At 40.0% G+C, this 17365-nt stretch overlaps 1 protein-coding gene across 1 annotated transcript in view; it reads right to left on the bottom strand.

Annotated features, from left to right (window-relative positions):
- Nucleotides 1–297: 297 nt before the first annotated feature.
- KCNK10 (potassium two pore domain channel subfamily K member 10) overlaps nucleotides 298–17365 on the bottom strand; it is a gene marked incomplete at both ends in the record, with an annotated part of 65084 nt that continues 48016 nt past the window's right edge. Inside the window, 3 exons of the mRNA XM_081999945.1 lie at nucleotides 298–921; nucleotides 2468–2610; nucleotides 5734–5920. Of these exons, the coding sequence (XP_081856071.1) occupies nucleotides 298–921; nucleotides 2468–2610; nucleotides 5734–5920 (954 nt within the window). The remainder of the gene's footprint in view (nucleotides 922–2467; nucleotides 2611–5733; nucleotides 5921–17365) is intronic.

Genomic DNA, 17365 nt, shown 5'->3' with positions numbered 1-17365 from the left:
CCATGGTAGGAGCACTCTGGTCATATTGCCGTGATTCAATCTCTTCCTTTGTGTCTTGCCCTGGTAATCTTATACAGGCTGAAATTTCCATGTGCGTAGCTTTCTGTTGCCATTCTGCAGTGCTGTGTTCCTGGTTTGTTTTGGCAGAGCAAGCTTGAGTCTTTATGGCACAGTGAAATATTCTTCGATGCTATATAATTCAGACTGAATAAGGAGTCTGTATAAGGCACGTGTCTCAATATATATATGTATATAAAAACATTAACATCGTTAATTCAAGTCAAGCATCTTTTACATTTAATTTCTGTCTTCAAGTAATGCTTTGTTTTCATGTTCCTTTTCTTTGGTTTCATTGGGGATCACTCCATTCTCCATGTCTGAGTGCTGCTGGATGCAGTTGGTCAGGACTGCAGTGCTAGAAGAGTTCTCAGAATTACACATCTTCTCCGTCTCCTCTTCCTTTTTTTCTTCATCCAAGGAGTAGTTTCGAAAGGTCTCATAAATTTTACGCACATCCTCAGGGATGGTCTTTTTGAGGTCTTTATTTTTCCTTTTGGTCATCTTAGCAGACGATCCAAACTTGTTAATGATGTTGTCCTCGGATGCCCCCTGCCCGTGCTTGTTGAGCTGATCTGACCCTTTAAGGCGCAGGTTGTTAGGCCTGTTGTTGATGCTTTCCTGAGATGAGGCCTTGAAGCGTCCTGTTTCCAAGGCAGTAAAGACAGAGCGCTTCTCTGGAGAGAGCATGTCTAAGGAGTGGGCTCGCTGGTCTAGGCCCAGGCGCCTGCGCTCCATGCTCCGGATGGTGGCTGCCCGCTGAAGTTTGTCATGGATCTCCACGCTGAGCCGCCTCCGTGTCTCTCTGAACTCGGCCGTCACGTTTGCTTTCCACTCCGCTGCGTGGGCTTTTATTTCTCCAACCTTTACGACAACAAGAAAGAGAAATTAATTTAAAAAAAAAAAGAAAAAGGAAAATGAAGCACCAGTCTTAGGAAAGAACAGCAGCACAAGCACTTTCTTCTTTGGTCTAAAATCAGGGACTGGTCCCAGCTCCAGTGCATCTATCCATTCAGCAGCAAAGTTGTTACACTGGGCAAGCTCTAAACACACCAACTAGTGACTAGCTAATGGCTTATGTGCCATATAACTTGTCTGCCTGTTTCACATTTCTCCTTGGTTAAGAGAAAAATTTCTGGCTTACAATGTCAGCGGTAGACGGTCAGGAGCGGGCAAAATTAATCATATATAGTTATAACAATATGCTTCAGAACAGCACAACAACCAGTGTGCCAATACAGTAATGTATTTCCCCATAATACTCATGGATGGAGCTGTTCAGTCCCACTGAAGGTTCTATTCAGTGCCACAGACCCACAGAGCAATTAACATTGGAAATACCTATTAGATAATTTCAAGTGGACCTCTGACTGATCCAGTCTAGTGTTCATGCTCAGGGACCAATGTCGCTGTCTTTAATGGAGGTTTCCATTGCATAACTGTCCAAATACCACCCTCTCAAGCCAGCTGGAGGAGTTCTCAACACATATCCTGTGTGGGCACCATCAGCATGTCCTTAAATGTCTCACTACTTTGCTCTGTTTTACTGCTTTGCACCTGAGAGCAGAATAATGATTAAGAATAAAGCACCTATATGGCTGCTGTATTGAATGAATATTTCTTCCGAAATGAGAAAAAAGAAGATAAATGACCAAGCAATATCTCAGTCAACATGGGCCTTTTCCAAAGTTCAGCTAAAGGAGAACAGATTCAGGAGCACGATGTCTGCAGGAGCCCACCAAGATCAAGGGTTTGCTTGGGCTATTGTAGCCAGAACTCAGTTTCTGCATTCAGTGGTCCACAAGGAAGTCATCTTTGGTTCCTCAGGCCAGATGAGCAGGTGTCTGAGTGAATTTAATCATATTCTCCATGATGCTGGCTACTCAGTTTCTTCAATTTTTAATAATATGGTACTCAGTAAGGGGCCTGAATCTAAACTGTTATTCAGAACCATATTCCCTGGCATAGGGAAAGGTGGGAAAACTTAATATAAGACCCCGGTTTAAAGGCAGATTCTTGTTTCATAAAGAAGAAAGCCAACTAATGTCTTCAAAACCCATGCATATCCAATTTTTAAAAAGAAAACACTGAAATTTTTATCACAATTTTGTAGCTAGTTTCAGAGTGAAGACTGGCATCTCTTATTCCATAATTGCAATACTGCTGATGTGTTCTCTGTATTTGGTAGTACTGATAGAGGTGTAACAACCTAGGTTGCTTCAGTTGCTTTTTTTCCTCCCTTTGTGAAGAAGTTAAAGATCAGTGGATACCAAAGGCAGCCAGTGGAGTAAACCATGGGGAATACTGAGTGTTGGTTATGCAGAAGAACATCCCTCTTTAGACAAGCAGGAATCAGGCACTTAAAGCTCTCTTATAAAATTACAAACCACTGAGAAATTACTAGTCATACCTCTTCTTTTGTCTTCTTGGACAGGACTCTTAACCAGTCTCCAATCATACTCAGGACAGCTGCAAAATAGGCAAGGCCAACAAGGATCCAGAACCACACTAAGGGTTTATACCACTCCCGGTAATGGATGTCAGCATTTCCTCCTGAAATAAGCATATACTTATGCTTAGGAATCATGAGATGCCAAAATTATGACAAAATATCTGCAATTCTGAGAAATTCCTGAAAGTATTTCTTGGCTGTTGCCAACACTAATAATAGACGAGAAGCCTGTCAGATGGGAGGAACACAGTCTATTCTTAAGACTCTTCAAAATTACCCGTTGTTTTGCTGCTATGGGACCTGCCAGAGCACCTAGTAAACACTTTTCTTTATGTTGTTCATACTCTGAAGCAAGTCTACAATTCCTGCTTTGATAGTACTTGCAAGAGCATGAACGCATTTCCAAGAAAAAAGTTTAATACAGCTAGTCTTCCTTATTCCAAACTGCCTGCAGCCTGGTTGTTCAGAAATTTTACGGTTCAACCCCTTCAGGTTATAGAGTTTCTGGATTTTTTTGGTGCTAGCTACAGGATTGAGAGGCCTATGTGCAGGACAAAGAAAAGTAGCTTTGTCTTCCCCTGCAAATCAGGATATCTGACAGGAAGCCAACCGTGCATCAGCCCTCATAATAAGGGCATACTGTCTGCTTGGGTATCAGTTATAGGGGTGCATTCTCTGGCCAGTGACTTGAGAGGAGATCTGGATCAAATGAAGCAACAAATATCCTATATGGTCTTCATGCCAGTCTCAGGATGAGCTGGTAAAACAAGTATGCAAGACATTTGGCAAATCTAACTGACTACAAAGAGCCTAAAATAAGTGCAGTAGCAGCCAGGCTGCTGCCTACCACAGAAGAGAATAAACTTTTCCAAAAGAAAGCAACCACAACTGCACCTTTGAGACTCCCATTCCTATCAGAGTGCTATGTGCACTGCAAGAATGAGAGCCAGGGAGAGGCAGGCACAGCCCTGAGCTGAAGAGAGCAAGTGGCAAAGAGTCTGCACAGCCCCATGGACACAGCCATATCCCCCAATACAGGTGAACCACCACCACCTTGGTGGTACCTGTGTAAATCTCTGCCTGAAGAGCAAGCCTGCCAGGGGACTCAGGCAGAGGATTGCATATTTCCAGGGGACTCCAGCCTTTGTGAGACAAGAGCTAGACGCCAACCTGTACCTCTGTATGACCACAGAGAGATTTTAGGATTTTCCCCCATTAAAATCACCAGACAACACAGTTCGGCATTTCCCCCTGAGCTTTTTGCAATCTAAGATATTCCTATGACTCTTTAATTTTATCCAGACTCGGTATGAGTGTATGTACGGTGTTTGAACATCCCCATGGAAGGTCAGACATTTAAGAATTGGCAGGGACCCAAATAGTGGTTTTGATGTTAATCTCTCCCCGTAGACTGCATGAATCACTCTCTTTTTTCCAGTCCTTGAGTGTGAAACAATGGGAGGTGGGGACCGCTGTTGCTATGGTACAATGAGGCTCTTCTGATCATACATGTCCCTGAGGAAGCTTGCTATCAAACAGATTGTCTAGGTCTATCTTACGGAGTAATCAGGCAACTGAGAAAGCATGAGACCACTTTTTTCAGCCTATCAGACATTCTGCTTTTTCAGGTTCCATCCACAATTTTATCTCCAACAGTAGTACAAAAACTTTCCCAGCGTGCCAAGAGCTGGGACACATTCTAGGTGGAATAAATCAGCATAGCTCCATTGATGCTGTTTTACCCAATACCACGTAGTATTTTTGATTTGATGTTGAAGGGACAGAGATAGAGAGACTAAAGTGACAGAAAATAAAAGTGACAGAAAATCTGTCTCAAAACCAGCAATAAAACCCAAATCTCCTGGTGATCACCTGCCTTAAACTCTTGTCATGAAATCACCTCTGAAGTTTTCTCATTCAGGGTCCTCCATTTGATTTTTGAAAAATCCTCGTTGTTAGTAGTGACTCAGCTGTGGATTATATTCTCCTAATCATGTTGGATATAGAACAATTTAATTTCATATCCAGAGCTTTTTTACTATTATATTATATTATTAAAGAAAACAATACCAAAGTGTGTTATGCTTAAGAAAAATATTGTAAATTATTTTTATTTCACATGGTGATACCACAAAGACAGAATATCAGTGAGCTTCTCTTCACATTTAAATGGTTAAAATGGACCAAGCTCATACAATCACTACTGTATCTGAATGCTCGTAAAACACTTCTTTTTCATATCTGAAGCTCTCTTTGTTCATTGCCATTTTTCCCTCAATAATTCATGTCTTCTATACCACTATGTCATAAAAAAAGAGGATTAGAGTCTTCTCTACAAAAAGACTTGTCTGCAGCTTTTCAGCAAAGGAAACTTTAATATACCTGTAGTTTAATTTGATGTTTTTAACTCATTCATCTTTCACTGATTTACAGGAAGTAACAAAACAGTAGCATAATATGGCTGTTTGCAACACAGTTAAAGGCATCTTAATGCCTTTAATTAGGACCACTAACAGGAATGAGGAGTAGAGGTCATGCACTAATGGGGAGAAAAAAATCTCTCATCTCTCCAGCCAACAATCTTGACTCCCTCTTTGGAAACGGATAAGGATGTGTATTTATAGTACCTGCTAGTACCGTAGTAACCTTGGAGAGCATCCTCCTAGCACTGAGATGCATACCCCATCAGTCCTTCACTTCCTACATGAGTCTTCCTTAACAGGGCAACTGCAATGTCAAAATTTCATCCACGGTTTTGTATTTTTCAATTTCTGCAGCTCCTGTAGTAGCAGCCCACTACTGCATCTGACCAAAGATTTCTCCAGCCCCATGGCTCAGACCTCCTTTGTAAAAGCTTCAACCATTCATCATTTTGGCTCCTTGCTTCTGCAGTCAGCTTCAGATTGAGCCCTAATGGACTAATACAAATCTTGAATTCAATGGGAAAGTCATTTGACTTGTGCATAATTCATTGCATGATAAAGGTTAATCAGGACTTCCCAGGATCCCGTTATCTACACTGCTGAAAGCTTGCAATCTGCAGATGGTAAGGCACCAGGATCTTAAATCAACCCAGTGTTGTATTGCACAGCAACACCGACAGAACCACCTGGCATCATTTCACTGGAATATAGTAGGATGTAAAAAGCCTCCTCTCTACACCAGAAAACAAATTCTAAGAGCCAAGGTCCTCATGCACAGCACCTAGGCTCAAAGCTGCTCACCTGCTACAAAGTCACCGAAGCCAACAGTAGTCAGAGTGACAACCACAAAGTAGATGGACTCCAAGGCTGTCCATCCCTCGATGTGTTTGAAGATAACTGCAGGAATGGTCACAAAGACAATGCAGCCTGCCAGGATGAAGAGGATGGTAGAGATCACCCGGATCTTTGTTTGACTCACTTGCTTTTTCTAGAAATGACAAAAGGAAAAAAAAAATTTGAGTGGATTTCTGCAACTGTATACCTTATGAATGGGAAAGTGATTGTGCTGGTGTCACCTGGTACGTGTCCTTCTGCCTTTTGTGAGCTTGTTAGGTGCAATACAACCCTCACTCCCTGTTAGTGAGAGCCTTGCCTGGGTAATACTGAACGTCTATGTCTGGCCCCAGAAAATCGTGATTTCCATTTTCCATGCACTAGGCGGTTACTAACCTACCAGAAACACAGGCTGGAATAACAGTGTTGAGCTTCCAAAAGGCTCCAGTACACTCCAGTTCAGGTTCAATGTGTAAGAAAAAGTGCACATTCACACGTCCATATACGTATATGTACACCCACATTGCCTCACCATCACCAAGCATTCAACAAGCAAGACCAAGACTAAAATGAAAATAAACCTTTTTTTCCCTCTAAAATCTTGAGATTTTGTGTAGAAATAATTCATGCTTTGGATTTTCTAGACTCAGGATTTCCAGCTTTCATTCACAAATATGAAGGTTAAAACTCCTTTTCGAAAACAGGTAGCTACGTTATCAGTTTACTCCAGTAATAAAAGATTTATGCCAAATACCAAACAACCTGAGATAAAATTACCTACGTAAATCCACACTGGAAAGCTCTTGAACAGAGTGTATGTTGCTGGCTGCTATAAACTGAATACAAATATGAGCAGTGTAATTGCAACATTTTACACTCCTGTATCATATAAACTCTCAGTTTATTTCATATAAACTTAGAATTTATTTCCAGTAATATTGATGCAAGCCTGGATTAACATAACTGATTCTGTCAGATTTATTTCAGATTTTATCTGCTGTAAATAAACTCAAAATTGAATAGAGTTTCACGAGAAACCTGGAAATTACTGGTAATCTTACCGTGGATTAATTACAGTGGCAGTGTAAATTCTGTATTTATCCTAGAAAAGGAATGTGGAGGTCACTGTAAGTCACATATTTCCAAATTAGTTTTCCAAATCAAGCATTTCCCTTAACCCAGAAATGAGATCTCATTTCAGATTAGGACATTGCCTAGACAGGAAATAAGGTCTCGGAAGTTATCTTTATAATATATAGAAGGGATATTGCCTGAACTGGTTAATATCTAACCAGCTTGTGAGAGTACTACTGCTTCCACTAAAGCATGAGCATTTCTTTTAGAGGTGCCAATGTCAGACCCTCATTAGGCACTCATCTATCTGGGATGCTCTGCACTTAGAACCCAAGTAGTAGTATAAATATGCCATGTTTCATACATGCTTTTAATTCTGAAACTGTTTGAGATGATCCCTACACAATTTTTTTTCTGAACAGAAATGGTTAAATAGGATTAATAATATAATGCCATAAATAAGATTAATCAAATACAAGACATGGAAAAAACTGCCACTGAAGTACCAAGGAGAAAAGCAACACAAGAATATAAAGTCTGACTTATTTCCTCTTTTTCTGGAGAGTCATTTTGAGCAATTTGCTAAAACACTAAAGGATGATCTAGCTTCTTTAAGAGGCACGTTCACAATGGCAGAATTTCAGACTTACTGTATGTGTGGTGAAGGGAAAGCAACTGATCACACGGATGTTCCATGGTCTCTTAGATTGGCACACTTGCTTTTTGTCATGCAGGATTTAAACAAGTTGTTGTTTATTTACTAGTTTGGCCAAGGTGACTTGTTCACTTCTACTAAATGCTTCAGTTTCCCGATAAGGAAAAATGAAATGGCAGACAGCTTGCTACAGTGGGAGGTAGGAGGCACATGCAGTGCTGTGTAGTACTGGGAATCCTTGGACAAAAAGTACTTTCAAACTGCCAAGCACTACTAGTAAAGCAAAGTTATGCATAGTAATCCTTCCTCCAGTCCTCATATAGCAACATTAAAATGCATTTCAATATATGTCAGGAGCGTCTTGTCTCATGGTAGAAACAGGAGTGGAAAGAATGACCTATAAATCAGTACCAAATGTTCAGGACATCCTTTTGTTCCCGAGCGATAAATTCAGCTGAAGGTTGTTGGGCGTTTTTTTAAGTAAAAATGGTAACGCTGTTAATGAGAGGGTCTGCAGAAAGGCCTGACTCATGGTTATTGTGCACCTCAGTCACTCGCACAAAAGCAGAGCAGCTGAGAGTCTATTTTTTTCTTACTCTTCCACCAGTGCAAGTGAAGTCAGAAAGCAATGGTGAATCAGGCACGGCATTTTTAGAGTTACTGAAAAGAGCACAAAAGCAAGACTCAGCAGTAGAATTGCTTAGTGAACAATAACACATGAATGTCATAACACAAGTGAAAAGAAGGGGTCTTTTTACAGTGAGATGTACATTCAGAGGACATTCGCAGTGCAGTATAACTGCTACAGATCCAAAAAATGGTACGTCATAAATGTCATTATTCATGGAATATGTACATCGTAGTAATCACACATTACAAAAAAGCTGGTTTGCATGGGGGTTTTTTTTGCAGAAGGAGATGGCCTTGCTATTTTACTACAAAGGACATCATTTTGCTCTGCCCAGGTCCTCAGGAATAAGGAAACACAGCCTTCACATTCCAGTTTTGGCACAGTTGTACCAAGACAAGACTAGATTAGCCTAAGACAGTCCAGTATTACACTGTGTATATATATATATAACATTAAAGGTTGAGAAATTTGAAAAGGTTCATACAAACGTCTCTTTTAAATAGCATTTGCAATCTGGAGTCAAACACTGGCAAATAGCTGAGCAGCTCCAGCCACACTAATGCATCCTCTGAGCCCATTTTGTGGCATAAATAAAGAATTTTCCATTTTTTTTTACTTTCCATTTTTTTTCTACTTTTTTTTTTAGTTTTGTTTTACCAACAAGTTCTCTCCACACTGATGAAGAAGATAATTTGTAAGACATTCATAAAATATAAATAAATTACTGCCTGCTAATGAGAGAGACATTTAAATCCACCTAGAGCTAATACGGAAAAGATTAAAGGAGGATCTAAGAAAAAACCCGAGAGTTTTCTGTGATATAACCACCTATGAGGGGCCATTTCCATTTACTAACAAAGGTGCTGATTTCACTCTTAAGGTGGCTAAGTGCCAAACAGGCAACATCACTATCATCATCTTGCTCATATTAATTCAAACAACCTACTGTCAATCTACTCTAGTGCCAAGAGGGGTTAGGACAGACATTCTCATGAAAATACCTTTATCTGTGGAATTTAGTTCTTATGTATCTTTTCCACCAGTAACTGTGACCTCGCTTTTTCCTTATTTTTTGTTACATACACAGGGGTCTTACCAGTTTTGGTGTTGCTTAACAATTTCAGGAGTTAAAAGAAATCCCTCTTTTTTTCTTTTCTTTTTTTTTTTTTTCTCTCTCTCTGGTCCTACAGATCAAAGCTGATGAACTGGATTCTTTTACGGCTCCTGCCATTTCCAGGTGAATTAACTCAGGCACAATTTTTTGTACCTGACTGTTGACAACTGTTGACAACAAAAGGACCAAACAAGGTTCTTAAGTTCCCAAGTTGAGACCACAGAGTTGATACATATTGCTTTGAAAGGGCAGTAGGAGACTTTAAGTACAGAACCAAAAGATGCTACAGCTGTTTATCAGACTAGACTAAATGCTAAATACATGGAACATATATATTTCCATGAACAGCATATTTCAAATATGCTTATTCCATGATTTTGTAGTGTCACCTCCCATTTCACATAAACTCTCTCAATATACAGTACTACTCAACCAAAAATAGCACTGGAACATTTGCTGCTCCACAGTGAGCTCAGATGGTTGCTCCGTCTTCCATTTTCTTTTCTGAATTCCTGACAAATATCCCCAAGACTCCAAGGAACTTGTTTACCTTTTTGTCTAGATGACCAATGTCATCTTTTTAGTGCTAGTATAATGTGCCTGCATGGAACATACTGTCCTCATCTCTCCACAAGGCTCTGCATTTTGGAGCACTCCTCCAAAGAAAACACATTTCTTTAATATTTCTTTTGTCCCCTTCACCTACTCTTAACTTTACGCCCTCTCCCATGCTGCCAACTACTTTTGGAACAGATTGTCTCTGCCCATGCACTAATTAAACAGCTTGTCTTCTAAATCATTTTCTCCAGATCAAAATATTTTAACAAGAGGAAAGCCAGTCTTTGTATTCAAAGCATAAAACAATCACATATAGCAATTTTATTTTTTCTCTGCCACAAATGTTAGGTATGTCCTTAGTCAAAACATTTTTGCTAGGCTAGTGTAGATAGTGCAGATAGTCATAGGTTCACACTGGTTGCCTTTCAGCTCAGTCAAATGCAAGCCAGCCCTGGTCCAGAGCCTGGCACATACCTCAGGAAGGTGTGATGCCCATCTCAACATGCTGTATGGAAAGACTGGCATAGCGCTGGGCTCACAGAGCTCCTTGGTGATCAGCGGTATGGTCACATCAACCTCATCAACCTTAAAGTTCAATGGCAAGGTTCACTCTATTAATTACCTATACCTCTTACTGTGGATTTCTTTCTAATTTGTCCTAGCTCCTTCACATTCAAAATGAGACTGAAACTAAATGTATTTTAAATATCACTGGCTTAGATATAACATCTAAGAACAATATAACAATCTTTTGTTCTTCTGTGTTCTCTGAACACAGACGGTTCCAACTGGCTCCAACAGACCCACTGCAGGACACTGCTGAACTTCTCAGACAGGATGGTGGCAACTCTGGGAAAGTGTACTTGAGAAAGGGCAGAAATGCTGGACAGGCAGAGGAGGAGGGAATAGAGGAGGGAATGAGGGAATAACAAGGTCAGGGCAGTGGGAGGTGCTCCATGGCAGAGCAGGTACTTCCCTGGAGGGACCGCAGCCCATGGAGGACCAGTAAAGGACCGGAGGAAAACAGTTGAGAAAGAAGGAGCAGCAGAAAGAAACCACCGTGTCCTGACCCCAACCCCTGTGCCACTCACTGCTGCGCTGGAAGAACTGAGTGTGCCCTACAGTGATAACATGGGTAGAGGAGAGGTGTCTGGAGTGAAGAGAGCCTGGGAGTAAAGCTGAGCCTGGAAAGGCATTTTGAATGTTTGCCTTCTTTTGTTTCCAAACACCCAATTAGTAATTAAATATTTATGCTAATTGGCAATAAATTAAGTTAAATTCCACAAGCCAAGTCTGGTTTTCTCATGACAGTACTTGGTAAGTGATTTCGCTGTCTTTATTTTGACCCACAAGTTTTCTCACTCTTGTTCTTCCTATTTTCTCCACATTCCACTGCAGGGAGGCGAGTGAGCAAGTGGCTGTGTGGGTGCTTGCTGCCAGCCAGGGCCTACTCACCCCATCAACAGCCCTTGAAAGTATAGCAGCAGAATTCTAAATAATATATTTTAAAATATATATGACATTTCAGACACTTCCATGGGTGAAGAACAGTGGTTTCAACCATTCCACTAGAGACGGGCTTCCCCTACTGTCTAACCAGCTCTCTTGGTACCTCAGTGCTATTTTAATTCTTATGTTTTATAAAGAACTCTGCTATTGCTGCACAGGAAGCTGCAAAATCCATACCCTATTTCTTAACTGTAGTAAGTACCAGAGGGGAGACAGATATAAAAAGCTGTAAGCACTTACATTTGTTACTAAGCTTGGGAGAGACAATCCTGAACATATACAGGGCACATGTCAGAGTAGTACATATTTTTTTCCCCATAAAACCACAGTTCTTCAGGGCGTTTGTCTAGACCCAGATGGAATATGCAGCTTCTCACAGAGCAGCAGCTTTCTCTAATGTTATTTTTGTAAATCTCTAGGCATGGATCTTGCTGCAGTCATAATGTGAGTACTGATGCTGTGTTATGAAAATACAGAAACACTGGCTTGAAAATTTTCTAGGCTTGATATACTCCTTTCCAATCTTCTCCCTCTCTCTAGAAAGCACACATAGGGCTTTCTGATACACACCAACTAATTTTTGCACGTTGCTTTTTATGTTGCTAAAGAAACAAAAATAACAATATTGAGCCCAAACCTCTGTTCTGTATTCAGCCCAGGAAAATAATAAATGTTGAAAAAGAGGGATCTATGTATATATATGTTTTTCTCAGACATTGGAGCAGACAAAGGACAACAGAGGTTCATGACACAGACTTAAGCAATTTCAAAGGATGCTCGCAAGGGCCGAATCTGGAATGTATTTCTCCTTCCTTCCTTCAACCCCCTTCTGAGTTACATCTACATTCCCTTCTCCCAGGGAGTGCAAGAATGGTTTAATAATGGTTGTTCTACATCAATTCCCTGTACCCGAATGGATTTTACCTTGCCATTCCTGGTAACCCTGATTTTGATCAGTGTTGAGACAATGCTTTCATCTTGTTCATCGGTGCAATTCAGGGGAAAAAATAAAATGCAGTTATGATGATGCAAAGAAAAGTGCCACAGAGCAGCAAAGCTAGATTTATGAGTATATGCTCAGCATCTAATAAGAAATGCACTGATACAGAGAAAGACAATTAGTGTAGCTAGATCAATGAGAGATCTAGTTATCTATTGCATGACATGGCCACTTTCAAAGACTTAGCAAGAAAAAGAAGATTGAACTTCATTTTAGAAATATCTCCTCTTAACAGGGTGTAGAAATTCAATATTCCTTTTTTTAGTGCTGTTTGGGCTTTCATTTTTTGTTCCATTATTTCTTTGTTTTGTTTTCTTGCTCTACAGTGCAATAAAGCATCCAGATTCTTTCATATTGCTGAGTTTTCAGAACATTTCCCTAGTGATTAGGAATGTAACAACATCAAAATTCATAAGGCTAGAGTAGATATTTTGTTGGACTAGATATTGAAAGATTAAACAAGTGACCTTTTGAAACAGGGAGTAGACCTTCAGGCTAGACTTCCTGAATCTGTTTCTAGACCGCAGTTTTCAGTTTCTGCTTAGTTTGGAATCACTAGCTAAGCAGCCTTCCCTTGTCCTTCTCAGGTACAACAGCATACATCATTCTCTGCAAGAAATTCTTGCAGAAGTCTCCAAAGCATATTTTGTATTTACCATGAGATTTCTTATATATATTAACACTATAAATATTACAATATTGCAGTCTTTCTAAAGAAAAACACTGTTTGTGACTAGCCAAGTAACCAAAGAGCATTCTCGCAGGTAACTAGCCCACAGGGAGTAAATTTTACTTCTAGGTGGGATACAGATCCCAGAAGAGTGGAAGGAAAGTAAAAGGAGGGAGAGAGAGCAGCTCCTTCCGGGAAAAAAACATGGAAAGAATGGAAAATGTCTCACCCCTGGAAGTGTCCCTTCATGCCACAACTCTCCCCCTGCTCCTCCCAGCCTTCTCCATTTTGCAGGAGCTGCCACTGCTTATCTGCAAAGGTAAAAGGAGGGCAGGGAGCACCTTCAAAAGGAAAGGTCTGGCATAGGGTGCAGGGTGCATCAAATACTTTGTCCGATGGCTCAAAACAGTTCTTATTGCCACAATGATACGTGTATGTGCCAAGGGAAAATATGAACATGAAAATTACATCAGAGTGGTTAATATGATAGCTTGACAGTCCTGAAAGGTGCAGGTTGACTACGTAAAGCAATGTAACACTAAATTTGCCACCTCCATCCAGTCTGTCTGTAACCTTGAAGTAGCATCTCTTAAGTGAAAAAGTAGCAGAGTTGTCATGCCTGGGATGAGGCACCATGTACAGGTATCCTTGTGAAGTAATTTCTATCTACTGCCTTTCAAGATCCATCACCCCCCCTCACACTCAGCCTCTGATGCTTCCCCCAAGGTTGTCCACAGGAGTTTTGGAGGATGTTCTGAAGAACGCTAACTAGAATGGCTCTATGTATTTGTTGGGGGAGAGAAGGGATCAAAAATCACCATATTATGTTGCAATTGCGTTTCTGTCTTGCGTTTTCTTTACTCCCTATACTGCAAACTTAAACGATCCTGAGGTTAGGATTTTTTTTCGGATATAAATCAGGTTTTCAGAGATGGCAACTCCTGCATTAGAACCCTGGCGCATAGGATTTGGTATTTCAGCACTGCACTGTCATGAACACAGAGAAGTTTCCAGAGGAATATGACCAAAACTTAAGGCAGTAACAAAAAGGGGTTATTCACTATTAGTGCTTAGGAAAGAGTTTAACTTCCAAGTTGATGGTTGAAAACTTCACATATTCTTTGACATTAATCAGCAGCTTCCACTGAAATATCTTATTTTTTAAGCTTCATACAGAGTATCTAAGAAACCATAGCTGCTCAGTAAACTCTTGCCACAAATGGGTGATTTATGTTGCTTAAAGAACCACTGTCAAAGGTGTTAGCAAAGGTCGTTTTAATGTAATGTAATGTAAAAGTGCAACTTGAAGTTCAATGGCAAGGTTCACTCTATTAATTACCGCATGGGAAAATATACAAAGGAAAATTGCATTTGAGTTAAAATGATTCACAGAGAGACTAGAGATAAAAGGGTAAGGAGGGCCCTCCCATTGAGTCATGAGGTTCAGAATGGACCCCCTTGCTTTCTAAAGGCCTTCTCAGAGAGGAGTTTAGTTGCAGCTGGATCTAGACATAGTCCCAGACTTGGTCAACAGTTTATGTCTATAGGATTATATATGCACATTTCATTAGCATCAATGCAGCATGCAAAACAAAGTTACCAAGGCAAAATGAAAGTCATCAAACTACAGGGTTACGTGCAATATCAGTCACTTACCAAAGATCTGCTGTCGGTAAAAGGTCTCTCAGCCTCAAAGACCAACTTTGAGGCACGTCCCAGCTCAAGGGGAGATCACCGCCATGCAGCCATGCTGCCTAGCAGGGAGAGTTCAAAGAAGGCTCACTTAGGCTGTCATATTTATGGGGTAAAGTGGTTGGCTCATAGTCAAATTACATGTGATAGAAAAGGTATGCATGAGACTCCTTGTACTCATAACTTACTTTTTTCCTTGATAAATGAGTCTTGGAAAAGCCACCAACTATTCATGTGTCAATCACATGATTGGTGTTCAAGCCCATATGCATTGATGCTCATTGTGTCACTCTGTTCTTTTTGGGGTTTTCAGAAAACAGATTGAAACTAGAGGAGTTCATGGCCCAGCTATGTCTTAGGCCTTTACCTCCTCCAGAACCTGCACCAAACCACTGCCAGTCTGGTCAAGGGGTTGAGCACACCCATCACAACTCTTAATCATGCTTTCAGCTGCTGTTTGTCTTGTGTTTCATGAGAGATAATTCCTTGAGACCCATGGGGTTTATTTCCAGTGCAGTTCCAGTTCACTACAATTAAAAGTTATGGGACTAATACTAATTTTAGCAGGAGACAGGCAGGTATAGTTTTAACCTTTAGAACAGTGGTTCCTGAACATGTGAAGCCATGAAGAAGGACCATGTAACTCACTTCCTTACTAAGAAAATTGGGATTCAGGCTTTGCATGGAAATGCAACTCCTTGCCTCTGCTTATACTGAGATCATTCTGAATACTAACCTGGTTTCAAACCAAATGAGAGGTGGCAAAGCTTGGCATTTGATACAGAGAAAGAAATAGTGCTCATCTTTTTTTCACAACAGAAAACAGAGAAGAAACAGATAGAGGGAACAATGGCTGGCAAAAGGACAGAGATCATATTCCAGAGATAATCCCTGATGAACATAAAAAATAGCCTGAGTACATTCAAATTAACAATGGAAGAAAACCCCTTCCTGAAAATTTACTTCATCATTACTCGATTGTTTTTATGTTCTTCTTTAAGGATGATAAAACATCATCTATAGATCAATCCATCATCCATAGAAGGGTTTGGAAACCCTTCTAATCAGTATCAATTGCCAAATACTCTCTTAACTTGCACTTAAATCAGTTTTTTAGCCACTAATTGCCTACTACACCTGTCTTTGGTTTATTAGTTAATTCTGTGTAAAGGTTCAAACAGGTGCTAAAATATTAGGCAACCTACAAAAAAAGCTAAAGTAGATAAAGAAAAACCCTGAAGATAACAGAGGATCTTTGGTTCATATACTACAATAGCTACAGTCTGTCCACAATCAGAAAGTAATGTAATGAAAATTGTTTTCCAAATGAAAAATGAACTATTACAATTTACTGTAATACAAATAGATACCTGAGCAGTGACAAATAAAGCCTTTGTATTAATCATGTATTCCTGACTAGTTTTTGTACAATATTCTGTTTTTAAGAGCTGTAAAATATTACGAGCACTGCAATTCAGTGACAAGAGTATGACTCCAGTAATAAGAATTACTGAAGGCTTGAACATCTAATATTTTTAAATAATAAAGAAAAAAATAATGAAAATATATTAAAAGGCCTCACATAAGCAGGCAAAACAGTGCAAGATTTCCTCTGAAGTGCCCTGTAGTCAACAGCTACACTGTGCAGTGCCTGACACTCAGAGAAAGGTGTTACAGTAATACCAGTAATAATTACTTTGGGGTATGGACTTCAATGCATATCGGGTTTCAGTTTTGGCGCACTGGAGCTGACTTGAGATTTCCAGACAACACTATACTCTGAATTTGAGCTAGTTTTAAAGTCTGGTTTTAGAATAGTCTTTCCTCCTCTGTATATGCTATCATCTTTTTAGTGAGACTGGTTTGATTCTAAAATTGGAGCAATTATTCTCTTCCTGGTGTTGACATGTTCTCCCTTCTTAGAGCTGCTGCCTTCTCTTTCTAATAAACCCAGGAATGCCCTTTCAACTACCACCAGGCTCAACACCTCCTGGGGCTCTCTTCAGAGGCAGACTCACTTCAAGACCTTCATGATACTCTCTTTGAAGTTGCCTCAGGCTGATGCTATACATTTTGCAAGTCCTTACAGGCCTAACAGTCATTGTTGATATAACCAAAATTCTTTAAAGATCTTTCAGACATGTCAAGATCTGAATTTAACTGTTCAGGTTAATATTAACCCTTAAATTATATGCCAATTTGCAAGAGGTTATTGACTTGCAGGAATAAAGAAAGATGTGCTTCACAGCCAGTCCACGTAAGCTTTAGACTCTAAACTTATACTCGGCAACAAAAACCAGTGGATAAGAACAAATCAGCAAAAGGTTTGCTGCACTTAAGTTACTTTCCCTGAAGCAGATTATCTGTAAGCATCACTAACTGAATCAGATACCAAGTTAGAAATAAAATGCCAAAAGCTGGGATCCATAGATTTTGTTACTGATTTTTTAGTACTAGCATACTATCTCAGCACTGGGCAGAAAAAGATACTTTCCTGCAGCTCAAATATAACGGACGAGGAGAGCAATCCAAAGAGTAAAACCCACATATTCAAGACCATACCACAAGTCAGTGGTTGAACCTAAAATAGAATTCAGAGGCAAATTTGGCTCTTGTGGATGATGAGTCACATCATGTAATGAAGTCACAGCTCACACCATTAGTTGTTTAGTTCACCCACAGGATTATCATTTGCC

Source organism: Phaethon aethereus, assembly GCF_964289735.1.
Source record: "Phaethon aethereus genome assembly, chromosome: 5".
Classification (NCBI taxonomy): Eukaryota; Metazoa; Chordata; class Aves; order Phaethontiformes; family Phaethontidae; genus Phaethon; species Phaethon aethereus.
The sequence above is the reverse complement of the archived record's forward strand: the minus strand, read 5'-3'. Positions and strand labels throughout refer to the sequence as shown.